Source organism: Somniosus microcephalus, chromosome 31 (assembly GCF_052327205.1).
Source record: "Somniosus microcephalus isolate GS21.2 chromosome 31, FLI_Smic_1.0, whole genome shotgun sequence".
NCBI classification, from domain to species: Eukaryota; Metazoa; Chordata; class Chondrichthyes; order Squaliformes; family Somniosidae; genus Somniosus; species Somniosus microcephalus.
The window spans coordinates 15,207,217-15,226,802 of NC_141017.1; the positions used below are offsets into that span (position 1 = coordinate 15,207,217).

General features: G+C 52.6%; 1 protein-coding gene across 2 annotated transcripts in view; it reads right to left on the reverse strand.

The window, feature by feature from the left end:
* Positions 1-19,586, reverse strand: part of LOC147097600 (adhesion G protein-coupled receptor L1-like) — a 410,191-nt gene that overhangs the window by 143,883 nt on the left and 246,722 nt on the right. For both annotated transcript variants that reach the window (XM_085971570.1, XM_085971569.1), the window contains exons 5-8: positions 19,223-19,326; positions 10,584-10,769; positions 6,137-6,175; positions 1,574-1,757 (exon numbers count right to left, since the gene is read on the reverse strand). In XM_085971570.1, the coding sequence (XP_085827696.1) occupies positions 1,574-1,757; positions 6,137-6,175; positions 10,584-10,769; positions 19,223-19,326 (513 nt within the window). The remainder of the gene's footprint in view (positions 1-1,573; positions 1,758-6,136; positions 6,176-10,583; positions 10,770-19,222; positions 19,327-19,586) is intronic.

Sequence of the window (19,586 nt, forward strand, 5' to 3'; positions counted from 1 at the left end):
AGAGTTGTGGAATAAGTTACAAGGGAAGGTAATTAAAGCAGAGCGTCTCTGCGCCAGCGCCAGTGGGAAGTGGTCGGAGAGTGGTTCACTGGGCTAGTGGGACTGTCTATGATAGGGGCTCACTGGGCTAGAGAGTCAGGGTCAGAGGGTCTCTGAGCTAGAGGGTCAGGGTCAGAGGCTCAGTGTGCTAGAGGGTCAGAGTCAGAGGGTCACTGAGCTAGAGGGTCGGGGTCACTGGGCTGGGGTCAGGGTCAGTGGGTCACTGGGCTAGGGGTCAGGGTCAGTGGGTCACTGGGCTGGGGTTCAGGGTCAGACAGAAGGTCACTGGACTGGGGTCAGGGTCAGACAGAAGGTCACTGGGCTAGGGGTCAGGGTCAGACAGAAGGTCACTGGGCTAGGGGTCAGGGTCAGACAGAAGGTCACTGGGCTAGGGGTCAGGGTCAGACAGAAGGTCACTGGGCTAGGGGTCAGACAGAAGGTCACTGGGCTAGGGGTCAGGGTCAGACAGATGGTCACTGGGCTAGGGGTCAGGGTCAGACAGATGGTCACTGGGCTAGGGGTCAGGGTCAGACAGAAGGTCACTGGGCTAGGGGTCAGGGTCAGACAGAAGGTCACTGGGCTAGGGGTCAGGGTCAGACAGATGGTCACTGGGCTAGGGGTCAGGGTCAGACAGATGGTCACTGGGCTGGGGGTCAGGGTCAGACAGAAGGTCACTGGGCTGGGGGTCAGGGTCAGACAGAAGGTCACTGGGCTGGGGGTCAGGGTCACTGGGCTAGGGGTCAGGGTCAGTGGGTCACTGGGCTAGGGGCAGGGTCAGACAGAAGGTCACTGGACTGGGGTCAGGCAGAAGGTCACTGGGCTAGAGGTCAGGGTCAGACAGAAGGTCACTGGGCTAGGGGTCAGGGTCAGACAGAAGGTCACTGGGCTAGGGGTCAGGGTCAGACAGAAGGTCACTGGGCTAGGGGTCAGGGTCAGACAGAAGGTCACTGGGCTAGGGGTCAGGGTCAGACAGAAGGTCACTGGGCTGGGGTCAGGGTCAGACAGAAGGTCACTGGGCTAGGGGTCAGGGTCAGACAGAAGGTCACTGGGCTAGGGGTCAGGGTCAGACAGAAGGTCACCTGGCTAGGGGTCAGGGTCAGACAGAAGGTCACTGGGCTAGGGGTCAGGGTCAGACAGAAGGTCACTGGGCTAAGGGTCAGGGTCAGACAGAAGGTCACTGGGCTGGGGTCAGGGTCAGACAGAAGGTCACTGGGCTAGGGGTCAGGGTCAGACAGAAGGTCACTGGGCTAGGTGTCAGGGTCAGACAGAAGGTCACTGGGCTAGGGGTCAGGGTCAGGCAGAAGGTCACTGGGCTAGGGGTCAGGGTCACTGGGCTAGGGGTCAGGGTCAGTGGGTCACTGGGCTATGGGGCAGGGTCTAGGTTGGTGCTCATTGGGATGACTTGGCTTGGTTGGACAGAATGAGGGCAGTAGATCAGACCTACAAGACATTAAAATTATGGGACACAACTCGCTGAAGACCCAGGGCTTCTGAGCAGATCCCCAGCTGGTTGCTGCACGCAGTCGATACTCACCGACATTCTGAGTGGTGGCGTTGACTCTCGCTGGTTCCTTGAGGTTGTCTGCCAGCAGGAAGGCCCCCTCCTCCAAGATATCCAATAACATGGTTGCCGTGTGAACCTGCTCCGTCGTGTTCATATCTTTCCAGGATTCCAAAGCTTCAGGTCTCAGCAAGTTATCCACAGTCTGCACAATAGCCTGGAATCAAATCGTATCTGGATTTATAACAGGGCCCTTAGAGTAGGGTCGCCAACCCTCCAGGTTTGGCCTGGAGTCTCCAGGGATTAAAAATTAATCTCCAGGACACTGCCGCGAGCAAAGTGGGAGAAAAATCATAGGCCTGTTCAAAATAAAACTGTTTTTTTTTCCATTTTCTCAGGTGGACGTAAAAGATCCCACGGCACTATTTCGAAGAAGAGCAGGGGGAGTTCTCCCCAGTGTCCTGGGCCAATATTTATCCCTCAATCAACATCACAAAAACAGATTATCTGGTCATTATCACATTGTTGTTTGTGGGAGCTTGCTGTGCACAAATTGGCTGCCGCATTTCCTACATTGACCATCTGCGAGGGCAGACGGGGCCTCGGTTTAACGTCTCTTCTGAAAGACAGCACCTCAGACAGTGCAGCGCTCCTTCAGTACTGCACTGGGAGGGTCAGCCTGGATTTTGTGCTCAAATCTCTGGAGTGGGACAACCTTCTGACTCAGAGGCGAGAGCGCTGCCCACTGAACCGCAGCTGACACAATAATACTTCTCAGTAATTCACTCAATTCACTTTGTAGTTATGGAAACAAAACTGTTAACATTTGGGGCTCGATTTTGTCAATGGGGAGCTTTTGGAGGCGGGAATCCCACTTTTTGGGTTGTAGTCCCGCCTCCATCGACTTGTGGCCAACCCACGCTATTTTCCCTTGATTGACCTTGTAAAGCCCACCCAGCGGGCTCAGCAGGCCAATTAAGGGACACCTGGTTACTGGTGACATCAGCGATTGACATTTCATCTGTCAAGAGCTTTTGACAGATGAAAAATCAGCGTTTGACAGCTCTGTGAAGCTGTCAAACACTGACAATCTGTCTTCTAACTTGAGTCCTTCTACTCAGACTCAGTTAGAGATCTCTCCAGACCAGAAAGCAGAGGCTGCAGCTTTTGACAGTTCAGCGGCCATTCTGCTTTCTGTGCCGGCGAACTGAGGGACTCCCGAGAACTGAAGGAATGAAGCCTGCAAGAGAAAGTAAAGGTAAGTAAAACTTATTAAAACACTTTACACTTACCTCACACACTTACCTCTGCACACATGCACCCATCACTCACCTGCACAACGGACATCTCGGCCCCTCCAACCCCTGCAGACCGACGGTCCGCCTCGCTAACTTGGCGTGGTTCGGAGCCGTCGGGAAGCCCACGCTTCAGGGCTAAAAATAGGGATTAGGCAAAAAACTGCCCGTTAACAACCTGTTAATCTCTAATCCCCTTCCCGCCTCGGGGAGGTGGCTCCCAGCGCAGGTCGGGTACCCGCCTCCTGGGACACTGGCACGGAGGCGGGTTGGGGGTGGGATGGGTTCCTGCCCCCCCGATTCTGCAATTTTCCCACCACTCCCGCCTCTAAACCTGCCTCCTCGGGGCTTGGAAAATCGAGCCCATGAGATCTGATTTCGGCCCTCTTGATGACAGAACACACTGGCCCAGTCTGTCCCGATACAGAGCACACTGGCCCAGTCTGTCCCGATAGAGTGTATTGGCCCAGTCTGTCCCAATACAGAACGCACTGGACCAGTCTGGTCGGATAAAGAGCACACTGGACCAGTCTGTCCTGATACAGAGCACACTGGACCAGTGTGTTCCAATACAGAGTGCACTGGACCAGTCTGTCCCAATACAGAGCACGTGGACCAGTCTGTTCCAATACAGAGCACACTGGACCAGTCTGTTCCAATACAGAGAGCACTGGACCAGTCTGTCCCAATACAGAGCCCACTGGACCAGTCTGTCCCAATACAGAGCCCACTGGACCAGTCTGTCCCAATACAGAGCACACTGGACCAGTTTGTCCTGATACAGAGCACACTGGACCAGTCTGTCGTAATACAGAGCACACTGGACCAGTCTGTCCCACTACAGAGCACACTGGATCAGTTTATCCCAATACAGAGCACACTGGACCAGTCTGTCCCAATACAGAGCGCACTAGCCCAGTCTGTCCCGATACAGAGCCCACTGGACCAGTCTGTCCCGATACAGAGTGCACTGGACCAGTCTGTCCCGATACAGAGTGCACTGGACCAGTCTGTCCCAATACAGAGCGCACTGGACCAGTCTGTCCCAATACAGAGCACACTGGACCAATCTGTCCCAATACAGAGCACACTGGACCAATCTGTCCCAATATAGAGCACACTGGATCAGTTTTTCCCAATACAGAGCAGGCTGGACCAGTCTGTCCCGATACAGAGCACACTGGACCAGTTTGTCCTGATACAGAGCACACTGGACCAGTCTGTCCCAATACAGAGCACACTGGACCAGTCTGTCCCAATACAGAGCACACTGGACCAGTCTGTCCCAATACAGAGCACACTGGACCAGTCTGTCCCAATACAGAGCACACTGGACCAATCTGTCCCAATACAGAGCACACTGGACCAGTCTGTCCCAATACAGAGCACACTGGACCCGTCTGTCCCAATACAGAGCACATTGGACCAGTCTTTCCCGATACAGAGGGCACTGGACCAGTCTGTCCCAATACAGAGTACACTGGACCAGTCTTTCCCATTACAGAGCACACTGGACCAGTCTGTCCCAATACAGAGCGCACTGGACCAGTCTGTCGCAATACAGAGCGCACTGGACCAGTCTGTCCAAATACAGAGCGCACTGGACCAGTCTTTCCAAATACAGAGCACACTGGACCAGTCTGTCGCAATACAAAGCACACTGGACCAGTCTGTCCCAATACAGAGCACACTGGACCCATCTGTCCCAATACAGAGCACATTGGACCAGTCTTTCCCGATACAGAGGGCACTGGACCAGTCTGTCCCAATACAGAGTACACTGGACCAGTCTTTCCCATTGCAGAGCACACTGGGCCAGTCTGTCCCAATACAGAGCACACTGGACCAGTCTGTCCCAATACAGAGCACACTGGACCAGTCTGTCCAAATACAGAGCGCACTGGACCAGTCTGTCCCAATACAGAGTGCACTGGACCAGTCTGTCCTAATACAGAGCACACTGGACTACACTGGCCCAAGACAGAGCACACTGGAAAAATCTGTCCCGATACAGAGCACACAGGACCAGTCCGTCTCAATACAGAGCACGCTGGAGCAGTCTGTCCCAATACAGAGCACACTGGACCAGTGTGTTCCAATACAGAGCACACTGGACCAGTCTGTCCCAATACAGAGCACACTGGACCAGTCTGTCCCAATACAGAGCATACTGGACCAGTGTGTTCCAATACAGAGCACACTGGACCAGTCTGTCCCAATACAGAGCACACTGGACCAGTCTGTCCCAATACAGAGCATACTGGACCAGTCTGTCCCCATACAGAGCACACTGGAGCAGTCTGTCCCAATACAGAGCACACTGGACCAGTCTGTCCCAATACAGAGCACACTGGACCAGTCTGTCCCAATACAGAGCACACTGGACCAGTCTGTCCCAATACAGAGCACACTGGACCAGTCTGTCCCAATACAGAGCACATTGGACCAGTCTGTCCCGATACAGAGGGCACTGGACCAGTCTTTCCCAATACAGAGTACACCGGACCAGTCTGTCTCAATACAGAGCACACTGGACCAGTCTGTCTCAATACAGAGCACACTGAACCAGTCTGTCCCAAATACAGAGCACACTGGACCAGGCTGTCCCAATACAGAGCAAACTGGACCAGTCTGTCCCAATACAGAGCAAACTGGACCAGTCTGTCCCAATACAGAGCAAACTGGACCAGTCTGTTCCAATGCAGAGCGCACTGGCCCAGTCTGTTCCAACATCGGGGACAGTGGGCCAGTCTATCCCAGTCCCTGAAGTGCCAGCCTAGATTATGCCCCTAAGCCCTGGAGTGGGACTTGAACCCACGACATTCTGATCCTCAGAGGGGAGCGTGATGCCAACTGAGCCAAGCTGACTTTATTAAGGGGAAAGTAAAGAGATGAGAGGAAGGGGCAAGAGATGGAGAGGAAGGGGCAAGAGACGGAGAGGAAGGGGCAAGAGATGGAGAGGAAGGGGCAAGAGATGGAGAGGAAGGGGCAAGAGATGGAGAGGAAGGGGCAAGAGATGGAGAGGATGGGGCAAGAGATGGAGAGGCAGAGGCAAGAGATGGAGAGGAAGGGGCAAAAGATGGAGAGGAAGGGGCAAGAGATGGAGAGGAAGGGGCAAGAGATGGAGAGGAAGGGGCAAGCGATGGAGAGGTGGGGCAAGCGATGGAGAGGAAGGGGCAGTGCTTGAAAGGCAGAAGCGGAGAAGGGGTTAAGAAAAAATCAGGTACAGAGATGAAGTTCACAGAGAAAAATGCATTAATCAAACATGAACACCAACACATTCAAAGCAACACTCACGTACCTCTATATATGCTCTGCAGGTCCTCTCCCGTTTCTGAATCTGTGTCCATTGCATGCAGGGAGAGAGAAAAACACACAACAAACTTCATTAAACCCCGGAAACCATCCATCATTACACATGTACAGAGGAAGATCCCACTACTGGGAGTTACTGACAGCTTGCAATGTTAATTCTTTGACCGGGTTCTCTGCTCCTCTGAATTCTCATTTGTCCCACATATAGCGACAGTGCCCTATGTACGTGAGCAGTGCCTTCATTTTAAACTTATACAGGAACATTGGGAACAGAAGGAGGCCATACAGGACTTCCAGCCCGCTCTGCCATCCAATTAGATCATGGCCGATCTGTACCTCAACTCAATTATCCCGCCTTCGCTCCATATCCCGTGATACCCTTAAAAAACAAAAATCTATCGGCCTCAGTCTTGAAAGCTCCAATTGTCCACCAACATCCACAGCGTTTTGAGGGAGAGAGTTCCACATTTCCAGCACCCTTTGTGTGAAAAGTGCTTCCTGATTTTGTCCCTGAACGGCCTGGCTCTAATTTTAAGATTGCATCCCCTGGTTCTGAATTCCCCAACAGAGGAAATAGATGACCTTTACCTACCTTATCGAATCCTGTAATCGCTTTAAACTCCTTGATCAGATCACCCTGCAATTTTCTATATTCAAGGGAAGGCAAGCCAAGTTTATGCAACCTGTCCTCACAATTATCCCCCTAAACCCCGGTATCACTCTGGTGAATCTGTGCAGCACCCGCTCTAAGGCCAATATATCCTCCAGTGCCAGTGCTGAGGGAGTGCTGCACTGTCGGAGGTGCCGTCTTTCGGATGAGACGTTAAACCGAGGCCCTGTCTGCCCTCTCTGGTGGACGTAAAAGATCCCACGGCACTATTTCGAAGAAGAGCAGGGGGAGTTATCCCCAGTGTCCTGGGGCCAATATTTATCCCTCAATCAACATAACAAAAACAGATTATCTGGTCATTATCTCATCGCTGTTTGTGGGAGCTTGCTGTGCGCAAATTGGCTGCCGCGTTTCCCACATTACAACAGTGACTACACTCCAAAAAAGTACTTCATTGGCTGTAAAGCACGTTGAGACGTCCGGTGGCCGTGAAAGGCGCTATAGAAATGCAAGTCTTTCTTTCTTTTTTCGGAGGTGCAGTGTCCAAAACTGAATGCAGTACTCCAGATGGGATCTAACCAGAGCTCTGTACAGCTGAAGCATAAATTCCTCCCCTTTGTATTCCAGCCCTTTGTGATAAAGCCCAGCATTCCATTAGCCTTTTTGTTTGCTTTTTGTACCTGTCCACTGGCTTTTAATGATTTGAGTACCCAAACTCCCAAATCCTCTCTGCTCCTCCAGATACTAGTTTCTCAACATTTAGAAAACACTCCAAGTGATCTTTCTTGGGTCCAAAGTGGATGACCTCATGCTTGCCCCACATTGAACTCCATCGGACATAGTTTCGCTCACTCACTCCTCCATCCCTACATTGTCAACCCTTTCTCCCCTATTTCTAATAACCACACCGATAAATACTTTGATAATATGTTTTCACATTAATACAGGATAGTGTTTTACTGCTATTTATGGAGCTTGTTTAGATAAAGCAATGTTGATATGCAAGTGCCTGAACCTTAAAATGAATGGGAACATGCACAAAATTGACAGAGAACAGCTGACAGCCAACTCCCGCCACATAGTCTGTGCAAAAACACTCACGTGCTGCGATATTACATCTTAATAACACTGCTGTAATCTCAACCTCCAATCTTAACACACATTCTCCATCTCTCTATCCGCTGGCCTCCCTTTCTCTCTCTGATCCCTTGATCTCTTCTTCCTCTTAATCCATTGAAGTCAATGGGAAGGAGTGGGGTGGTGTGGGGTGGGGGTGTTGGGATGGGGTGGGGGTGGGATGGGGTGGGATGGGGGTGGGGGGGTGGGGGTGGGGATGGGATGGGGTGGGGATGGGGTGGGGTGGGGTGGGGTGGGGGGGATGGGGTGGGGTGGGGGTGGGATGGGGTGGGGGTGGGGATGGGGTGGGGTGGGGGGGATGGGGTGGGGGTGGGGATGGGGTGGGGTGGGGGTGGGATGGGGTGGGGTCGGGATGGGGTGGGGTGGGGTCGGGATGGGGTGGGGGTGGGGATGGGGTGGGGTGGGGATGGGGTGGGGTGGGATGGGGGTGGGATGGGGTGGGGGTGGGATGGGGTGGGGTGGGGGTGGGATCGGGATGGGGTGGGGGTGGGGATGGGGTGGGGGTGGGGGGGTGGGATGGGGGTGGGGGGGTGGGATGGGGTCGGGATGGGGTGGGGTGGGGGGGATGGGGTGGGGTGGGGGTGGGATGGGGTGGGGTGGGGTGGGGTCGGGATGGGGTGGGGGTGGGGGGGTGGGATGGGGGTGGGGGGGTGGGGTCGGGATGGGGTGGGGTGGGGGGGATGGGGTGGGGGGGATGGGGTGGGGTGGGGGTGGGATGGGGTGGGGTGGGGCCGGGATGGGGGTGGGGGGGTGGGATGGGGGTGGGGGGGTGGGATGGGGTCGGGATGGGGTGGGGTGGGGGTGGGATGGGGTGGGGTGGGGGTGGGATGGGGTGGGGTCGGGATGGGGATGGGGTGGGGGTGGGGGGGTGGGATGGGGGTGGGGGGGTGGGATGGGGTCGGGATGGGGTGGGGTGGGGGGGATGGGGTGGGGTGGGGTGGGGGTGGGATGGGGTGGGGTCGGGATGGGGTGGGGGTGGGGATGGGGTCGGAATGGGGGTGGGGGGGTGGGATGGGGTGGGGGGGGGGTGGGATGGGGTCGGGATGGGGTGGGGTCGGGGTGGGGTGGGGATGGGGTGGGGTGGGGGTGGGGATGGGGGGGATGGGATGGGGTGGGGATGGGGTGGGGTGGGGGGGATGGGATGGGGTGGGGTGGGGTGGGGATGGGGATGGGGATGGGGTGGGGATGGGATGGGGTGGGGGGATGGGATGGGGGGGATGGGGTGGGGTGGGGTGGTGATGGGGTGGGGTGGGGGGGATGGGGTGGGGTGGGGGATGGGGTGGGGGGGATGGGGTGGGGTGGGGGGGATGGGGTGGGGTGGTGATGGGGTGGGGTGGGGGGGGATGGGGTGGGGGATGGGGTGGGGTGGGGGGATGGGGTGGGGGATGGGGTGGGGTGGGGGGGGATGGGGTGGGGGAATGGGATGGGGTGGGGGAATAGGGTGGGGTGGGGGAATGGGGTGGGGTGGGGGGGATGGGGTGGGGTGGGGTGGGGATGGGGTGGGGTGGGGTGGGGGAATAGGGTGGGGTGGGGGAATGGGGGTGTTGGGGTGGGGATGGGGTGGGGGAATGGGGTGTTGGGGTGGGGGTGTTGTGGGGGAATGGGGTGGGGTGGGGGTGTTGGGGTGGGGTGGGGGTGTTGGGGTGGGGTGGGGTGGGGGTGTTGGGGTGGGGCTGGGATGGGTTGGGGTGGGGTTGGGAGTGGGGGTGGGGCGGGACTCATTTTCCCCCTGGTGGGAAGAGTTAAAATTCACCCTCAATCTCTCTCCCTGCTCTGACTTTTTTTTTCAATCTCCCTGACTTTTTTTTTCAGTCTCCCTGATCTATAATGTCTCTCTCTCCTACATTACAACAGTGACTACAATTCAAAAGTACTTCATTGGCTGTAAAGTGCTTTGGGATGTCGGGAGGCTGTGAAAGGCGCTATAGAAATGTAAGTTTTTCTTACTCCTCTCTCTCTGTCTCAGCTCTGTATTCTCCAGGGGTCTGCATTCTCTCTCTCTCTCTCTCTGGTCTGCTCTCTCTCTCTCTCTGGTCTGCATTCTCTCTCTCTCTCTCTGGTCTGCTTTCTCTCTCTCTCTGGTCTGCTTTCTCTCTCTCTGGTCTGCTCTCTCTCTCTCTCTGGTCTGCATTCTCTCTCTCTCTCTCTGGTCTGCTTTCTCTCTCTCTCTGGTCTGCTTTCTCTCTCTCTCTGGTCTGCTTTCTCTCTCTCTGGTCTGCATTCTCTCTCTCTCTCTCTGGTCTGCATTCTCTCTCTCTCTCTGGTCTGCTCTCTCTCTCTCTCTGGTCTGCATTCTCTCTCTCTCTCTCTGGTCTGCTCTCTCTCTCTCTCTCTCTCTGGTCTGCTTTCTCTCTCTCTGGTCTGCTTTCTCTCTCTCTGGTCTGCTCTCTCTCTCTCTCTCTCTCTGGTCTGCTTTCTCTCTCTCTCTGGTCTGCTTTCTCTCTCTCTCTGGTCTGCTTTCTCTCTCTCTCTGGTCTGCTTTCTCTCTCTCTGGTCTGCTTTCTCTCTCTCTCTCTCCAGTCTGTATTCCCTCTCTCTCTCCAATCTGCTCTCTCTCTCTCCAGTTTGCAATCCCTCTCTCTCTCTGGTCTGCTTTCTCTCTCTCTCCACTCCGGCACTGTAAGTCCTGCCTACGTCGATTGTACCTGGAACGACAGCAGTCAATATGAAGGAAAGTTGCTCAAACCTTGTTGTAACTCCGTCCCGCCGACTCCTTCTCACTGGGTCTCAGAGCCTGCAGCTGGGCATCGAGGATATCTAGCAACTGCTCCATCAGTTTGACAGAAGAGCTGACGTCACCGGCATAAATGGGGCCTCTAGTGTGCCGGGACAGCTCGTTCGCAATGTTAGCTGCATTCTCCCCGCTCTTAATCTGCAGAGACAAGGTCCAAGGTCCACAAATCAGCACAGGACGATTCAAGTTAGACAAAACCAGCAGGGGAAGCGGTTGTTGAACTTCCCAGTTCAGAAACGGTGGCTGTGACTCACAGACTCAGTAACGCCTCTCCCCACTCCCAGGAACCTGGCTGTGCAGTCAGCTCTCTCGCCCTGCGCTAACCCAGGATCGCAACCCTCTCTACAAGGCTGTGGTTTTACAAAAAGGAGGCAGTTCTTTTTGTTTGATAGCAAAATACTGCGGGTGTTGGAAATCCGAAATAACAACAGAAAATGCTGGAAAACTCAGCAGGTCAGGCAACATCCGTGGACAGAAATTTGAGTAGACGTTTCGGGTCGAACCCTTCTTCAAAACTGGAAAGAAAAGATAGATCGGAGGCAGGGCCGGGAATTTTGTTTATTCGTTCACGGGATGTGGGCGTCGCTGGCAAAGGCCGGCATTTATTGCCCATCCCTAATTGCCCTTGAGAAGGTGGTGGTGAGCCACCTTCTTGAGCCGCTGCAGTCCGTGTGGTGAAGGTGCTCCCACAGTGCTGTTAGGTCGGGAGTTCCAGGATGTTGACCCTGCGATGATGAACGAACAGCCGATATATTTCCAAGTTCAACAGGAAGCCTGATGTCGGCGAGGCTGGTTTGCCTGGTTCTGGTTCAATGAGTGGCCGGCTGAACGCTTACACCAACAGCAGATCGTGGTTTGACTATCAAGGGGATACGTGGCAAAAGCTGAGTGATGGGATCGGGCTCTTGCAGGCTACATGATGCTGAAAGCTACCAGCTTCTCCCGATGGCTGATCTGTGCAATGGAATGACACCCACGTGAGACTGCTTGTACAGTTGGAATGCCACTGCCCAAGACTGGCACAGCGGAGCTTGCAATGTGGCTACACCAATACCACGGAGTGGACCATAAATGCGCCAACATGGGTAGTTACTACCTACAGTCCTTAGCTTAGAGAAACGATAAGCACAAGGGGGTAAATCAGCACAGAGGGAGGAGTGGGCTTTTGGCGTAGCGGTAAACATCCCTGCCGCTGGGCCAGAAGGTGGAGGGTTTCGAACCCCGCTCCAGACAGTCCCAGCAAGTAGAGTCAGAGCTCCGGCTCTAAATTCTGGGTGGACATCCAGCGGGATACTTGCGTCCGTGGGTGTGGGTGGCCCCCCCCCCTCGTATGGGTTGTGGGAGCCCGTAAAACCCTCCCGCCATAGGACTAGCCACCCTAATGACTGGTATGAAGATGGTTACGGTCACGGAAGGAGCGTTTAACGCGGCCAGAAATCCTTCCACTACTTCATACTGTTCCCCAAAGGGAACAGTGTGTAGACACGATAAGAAGAAGCACAGAGGGAGGCCATTCGGCCCATCGTGCCTGAAAGAGCTCTCCAATTAGTCCTGCTCTTTCCCCGTAGCCCTGCAAATTTTTCCTTTTCAAATATTTATCCAATTCCCTTTTGAAAGTCACTATTGAATCTGCTTCCACCGCCCTTTCAGGCAGCGCATTCCAGATCACAACAACTCGCTGGGTAAAAAAAATTCTCCTCATCTCCCCTCTGGTTCTTTTGCCAATTATCTTAAATCTGCATCCTCTGGTTACCGACCCTCCTGCCAGTAGAATTTTTTTAATTTGCTCTTGGGATGTGGGCAATATTGGCAAGGCCGTGATTTATTGCCCATTCCTACTTGCCCCGAGAAGGTGGTGATGGGCCTTATCCTTGAGCTACTGGAGTTCTTGCAGTGATGGTACATCGGGAAATCCAGGGCATTGTCCCAGCAGCCACGAAGGATCAGCGATATATGCGACTTGGAGGGATGCGACGGTTGGGTCATTGACGATAGAGCTGTTAGTTCTTTTCTTATCTTTGGAGTTGGTAGCAGTTCAGAGAGCATTAAAGAGTCAGATTGGAGACCAGGAAGGACATTAGTGAACCAGTTGGATTTTTATGAGACTCCAAAACTAGTGCTCTACTCGGAGCTCCGACACGGCAAGAGAGCCCCGGGTCGGCAGAGGAAACGCTTCAAGGACACCCTCAAAGCCTCCTTAAAAAAGTGCAACATCCCCACCGACACCTGGGAATCCCTGGCCCAAGACCGCACAAAGTGGAGGAGAAGCATCCGGGAAGGCGCCGAACACATCGAGTCTCTTCGCCGGTGTTGTGTATGTGCCTTTAAGAGAAGAACTGATTCTATACTGCAGTACCGGCAGTGACCACCCCTGTATATAAAGCCATAGCAGGCTTCTGTATTTCAGTCTTGAATTACTCGCTGTTCAGTAAATACCTGTTTTATTGTTCTCCTGCAGTCTGAGTATTATTGATCCTCGGACACTACACTGGCGACGGCCAGGTTTGAACTCACCTGCAGTACTGCATCACCTCACGGGGATCTTTTCCCTGAAGAGAAGCTTCTTGGAGGTCGAAGTCAGAACGGCGGGCGTCGACCGCGGGCAACCGCCCAGGGATCCATCGGAGAGTTGCAGGGGAGGCTGTGGAGAGCTGGGCCTGGCTCCCCAGTCGAGGTGTTCCAGCAAGTCGTGCTGGTAGCTGGTAGTGCGCTGACCCTTCCGGACTGCGGCGGGCTCGGGCTCGATCGAGCGGCTCTGCAAAGGGGCCGTGCAGCGTCGTCGGGAGGAAAAGAGAGAGAGGGTGGAGCGCACAGGGCGCGGTCGGTGCTCAAGAACAGGGCAGCGTGGAGAGGATAGAACGCGGGGAAGGAAAAGTGAGACGCGCCGAAGCCGCGGGTCACCGCCATTACCCTGTAGAACGCTAGGAGCAGCGTGGCAGCAAGGGGAAGAAGGAAAAGCGCGGGAGGCGCCATTTTATTCCATTGGGGGAAGAAGAAAAAGCGCGGGAGGCGCCATTTTAAATCACCCAAGATGCCGAAGAGTGGCAGTATCACTGCTTTCGACAACGAGGTAGAAGACTGGTCCACGTATGTGGAAAGAATTGAAGTGTACTGCAATGCCAATGAGGTGGCCAATGGAAAGAAGGCGTCGGTATTATTAAATTTGATGGGCGCGAGAACGTACGGCCTATTGCGGAATTGAATTACCCCAGCTAAACCAATGGAGAAAAGTTTTGAAGAGATTGTTAATATCTTACAGGAACACCTAATCCCTACACCGCTGCTGATAACAGAAAGATTCAAGTTCCATAAAAGAAATCAGCACAAAGATGAGAACAATGCTGACTATCTTACGGAACTACGCAAGTTATCGAAGCACTGCCAGTTCGGAGCAGGACTGGCAGACACCTTACGGGATAAGTTTGTCTGCGGGCTCCAGAGTGAAGGAACCCAGAAACGACTACTTTCGGAAAAGGACCTGACGCTAGAACAGGCATTCAGCGTGGCAGTATCCTACGAAGCAGCAGCACGGGGAGCTGCGGAAATACAACAGAAACCACAAGAATACAGCGCTAACGAAATGGCGTATGGAGCAGAAAAGTGCTATTGCTGCGGCAGAACAACCCATGCTCAGAAGGACTGCTGGTTTAAGGACAAAGTATGCAGGCAATGCGGGAAAATGGGACATATAGCAAGAGTCTGCAGGTCGGGAAAGAAAACCAACACTACAAGAACTACTAAGGAAAAGTACAAGAAAGTAAAAAAAATGACAGACAGTAGTTCGGAAGATCAGGAGAGTGATAAGGACTCCGGGAGCAGGAGACTAAGTTGTCTAAAGTTATACAACGTGATCGCAAAGGAGGATCACCGAACCATTTGGGTCACCCTCATGATAGCAGGGTCCCAAGTAAAGATGGAATTGGATACAGGATCAGCCCTAACTGTCATGAATCGACGAGACTATGAGCGGCTATTCTCACACATACCCTTGAAGGACACGTCCATTGTATTGAAGACATACACGGGGCAAAAAGTCTACCCCAGAGGAAAAATAAGGGTGCCAGTTGAATACAACGGCAAGGAAACACAGAAACTGTATCTATATATACTACCAGATGGAGGACCACCATTATTGGGACGTGAATGGATCCGAAAAATACAATTGGATTGGCATTCCATTCAGGCGCTAACTGTGACTGATAAAAAGGATGATGACGTCACACCTGGACGACTGTCAAAAATTCTAACTGACGCGTAAGAGGTGTTCCAACAAGGACTTGGGACTCTAAAAGGAATAACGGCAATGATAAAAATTGAAGATAACGCAAACCCAAAATTTTTTAAGGCCAGACCGGTACCTTACGCGATCCGCCCAGCCGTTGAAGCAGAGCTGGAGAGTCTGGAGCGTTCGGGTGTGCTGTCCAAGGTGGACTGGAGCGAGTGGGCCACACCCATCGTTCCTGTAATGAAGAAATCATTGAGCAGCACGCCTGGGGAACCGAAGAAGGTTCGCATCTGTGGGGACTTCAAGGTAACTGTGAGCCCAGTCCTGCACACAGTACAATATCCACTTCCACGGATAGAAGATATTTTCGCCTCACTATCTGGAGGGAAACGCTTTACAAAGATTGATCTGGCCCAAGCATATCTACAAATGGAGGTGGATAAAACGTCTAGGAAATACCTCACGATAAACACTCACAAAGGCCTTTACCAGTACAATCGACTGGTATTCGGGGTAGCATCAGCCCCAGCTATTTGGCAGAGGGCGATGGAACAAGTCCTGCAAGGGATCCCGGGGTCCCAGTGTTATTTGGACGACATCCTGGTTACGGGCAAAAATGACAGTGAACACCTTGCCAACCTGGAGCAGGTGCTCACGAGATTACAGGAACATGGGCTACGAGCCAACCGCCACAAATGCGAGTTCTTCAGGAGACAAATCTCGTATTGTGGCCACATGATTGATGAGGAAGGGTTGCATAAGTCGCCGGACAAGATTGAGGCTGTAGTCAAGGCTCCAGCACCGGAAAATGTGTCGCAACTGAGGTCGTTCCTCGGGTTGGTGAACTACTACCATAAGTTCTTGCCGAATTTATCTACAATTCTGCACCCACTGAACGCCCTAATGCAAACTGGAGTAACATGGAAATGGAGTGATGAGTGTAAGCGTGCCTTTCAGAAATGTAAATGCCTAATCACTTCAAAAGCAGTATTGGCCCACTACAATCCAACACTACCGATTCAGTTAGCATGTGCTGCGTCTCCCTACGGCCTCGGAGTGGTGCTGTCACACAAATTCCCTGACGGTTCAGGGAGGCCAATAGCCTTTGCGTCGCGCTCGTTAACCTCAGCCGAGCGTAACTATGCCCAGATTGACAGGGAGGCCCTCAGCCTGGTGTGGGGGGTGAAGAAGTTCAATCAGTATCTGCACAGACAGAAATTCACCCTACTGACTGATCATCAGCCCCTGGTCTCCATTTTTAAACCAAAGAAGGGCGTTCCGGTGATGACGGCGCAACGGCTGCAAAGATGGTCACTTTTTCTAGGGGCACATCAGTACGACATCGAGTACAAGGGTACGAAACAGCATGGAAACGCTGATGGGCTGTCGCGCCTACTGTTGCCTACGGCAGAGGAAGCACCTGCAGTGGACCCTGTTGAGATATTCCATGTGACCATAGTCGAATGTCTACCTGTTACAAACTCAAGTATAGAGAAGGAAACCCGAAATGACCCGACACTCTCTTGGGTCTATGATTTGACGGTGAAGGCATGGCCAGCACATGGCGACTCACTGTTGCCAGCATTCTCGCCAAGGAGAGAACAGCTGTCAGTGTGCCGGGGGATCTTGATGTGTGGATCCCGAGTGGTAATTCCACCCAAGTTGAGAGATAAAGTGCTCAATGAGCTTCATGAGGGTCATCTGGGAGGGGTAAAAATGAAGAGCCTAGCCAGGGCGTTTGTGTGGTGGCCGGGAATCGATAAAGAAATCGAGGACATGACCAAGAGATGCACAGGATGCCAGAAGGTCCAAAACTCTCCACCACAGGCCCCGCTACATCCATGGGAGTGGCCCTCATCTCCATGGCAACGGGTACACATTGATTTTGCTGGTCCATTTATGGACTCAATGTTCCTAATCGCTGTGGACGCCCATTCGAAATGGCCAGAGGTCATCAAAATGTCCTCCACCACCACGGAGAAAACTATTGCAGTCCTACGGACCATCTTCGCCAGGAATGGCTTGCCAGAACAGATTTGCTCCGACAATGGGCCACAGTTTGTGTCGGAGGATTTCCGGAGGCTTCTGAGGAATAATGGGGTGAAGCATTATACATCTGCCCCATATCATCCAGCCACAAATGGATTGGCTGAGAGGCTTGTTCAGACCTTTAAAAAGGCCATAAAGGCAATGCATAATGACGACATACCACTACAACACAAGGTGGATAATTTCTTGTTTGCTTACCGGAATGCGACACATGCAGTCACCAACCAAGCTCCAGCCATAATGTTCTTCAACTGAAGGCTAAGATGTCGCCTGGATTTGCTCTAACCAAACATAAGACGAGATGTTGAGGATAAGCAATTCCAGCACATAAATGAGAAGCCAACCAGGAGCTTCAAGATAGGGCAACCAGTCTTGGCCTGCGACTACCGAACAGAAAAATGGCAGCCAGGAACGATATGCACACAGCAGGGACCACTAATGTACACAGTGGACGTTGGAGAGAGCATCGTGAGACGCCATGCTGACCAGATTCTAGAGTCACAGGAACAAGCCAAACCCATACCACGAGCAGGTGCACCTGGTAATCAACCCGAAGTACAGATTGCGTCTACCTCAGAAGCAGTGGTATTGGAAGCTGACGAACCAACCAATGACAATGAGCCAGAATCAACTCCGCCGCAAGAACAGGATACTTGAGAAAGGCGCTATCCAGTCAGGATCAGGAAGCCCCCTCAAAGACTGAACTTATAAATTATTATTTCAGTTGATGTATTTTATTTTATTTTATTTTACAGAGAAAATTGTAATTGTAATTAGTTATTATTTAGTTGTTAAATGAATGTTATGTACTGTTTATCTAAAAGGGGGAGGAATTGTTGTGTATGTGCCTTTAAGAGAAGAACTGATTCTATACTGCAGTACCGGCAGTGACCACCCCTGTATATAAAGCCATAGCAGGCTTCTGTATTTCAGTCTTGAATTACTCTCTGTTCAGTAAATACCTGTTTTATTGTTCTCCTGTAGTCTGAGTGTTATTGATCCTCGGACACTACAGCCGGGTGCAAGCGGAAGCCAAGCGCAAGGAGCGCACGTCAACCCAAGCACCCCACCCACCCGCCCCTTCAACCACCGTCTGCCCCACCTGTGACAAAGACTGTAGGTCCCATATTGGACTCATCAGTCACCCGAGAACTCATTTTTAATGTGGAAGCAAGTCATCCTCGGTTCTGAGGGACTGCCTAAGAAAGAAAGGATTTTTACAACAATGCTTAAACGTTCTAGTGCAATTTCAGTACTTGCTACGATGGGCACTTGAACTCATGACCTCTCCTTTGCTAGTCCAGCACCATAACCATTGGGCGACTTGACCCGTCATAGAAACATAGGAGATAGGAGCAGGAGTAGGCCATTCGGCCCCTCGAGCCTGCTCCACCATTCAATGCGATCATGGCTGATCATCCAAATTCAGTACCCTGTCCCTGCCTTCTCCCCATATCCCTTGATCCCTTTAGCCTCAAGAAATATATCTAACTCCTTCTTGAATATATTTAGTGAATTGGCCTCCACTGCCAGCTTCATTACACTTTAGTCATCTGTCCACCCATTGGCTGGACTCCAAAACATTGTTCCTACCCGTTTAATCTTAATATTTATTTTGCCATTAATATACTTTAATCAGCAAGAAATGATAAAGCCCACAATTTGTCCGTGAGCATAGCTGACTCTCGGTGACTCAGCCTTCCTGGCTGCGGTGCCTTTGACAATTTACTTGAATCAGCCCAACTGCTCCATCTAGCCCTCTCCGTAATACACATCCCAGGGTTTCCCTCCCTTCACAGGAACAGGAGCAGGCCGTTCAGCCCCTCGAGGCTGTTCCGCCATTCAACTAGATCCTGGCTCATCTGTATCTGAACTCCATCGACCGGCCTTGGTTCCGTATCCCTCGATACCCTTGCCTAACAAAAATCTATCAATCTCAACATTGAAATTTTCAATTGACCCCCAGCCTCAACAGCGTTTGGGAGGAGAGTTCCAGATTTCCACGACCCTTTGTGTGAAGAAGTGACATCACCCCTGAACGGCCTGGCTCTAATTTTAAGGTTATGCCCCCTTTGTTCTGGACTCACCCACCAGAGGAAAGAGTTTCTCTCTATCTCCTTTGATCATCTTAAACACCTCAATTAGATCATTCCTTAATCTTCTAAACTCGAAGGAATGCAAGATTTCTCAATGCAACCTAGCCTCGTAATTTAACCCTTATAGCCCCGGATATCATTCTGGTGAATCTGCGCTGCACCCCCTCCAAGGGGGGTTCTGTACGTGGACCCCCTGAATCTCTCTGCTCCTCCACGGTTACCTTTTGTGCCACTTGGTTTACCCAGGGCGAGGTGCAGTTGCTGAGGTCGGGTCCTCTTGGGCTCCAGAGTCCGAGTGAAACCAGGCAGAGGTAGGAGGCGATACCTGTGACACGGAGAGACGATTAGAACAGGTGCATGGAGCTGATCTCCACCATTACACGTCTGGCTCAAGCGACTATTAAGGGGCATTGCAAGCCCTGTACTCGCTCGTTGAAGAGTTAACACATAGCCACCTCATTACAGTAGGAATTAAAATGCAGATTACATGCTAGGGCACTGAATTCTAATTGCTTCCGTACATCCCCTCAACCTGCTGCCCTTGTCCTTCTAGGTGGTGGAGGTCGCGGGTTTGGGAGGTGCTGT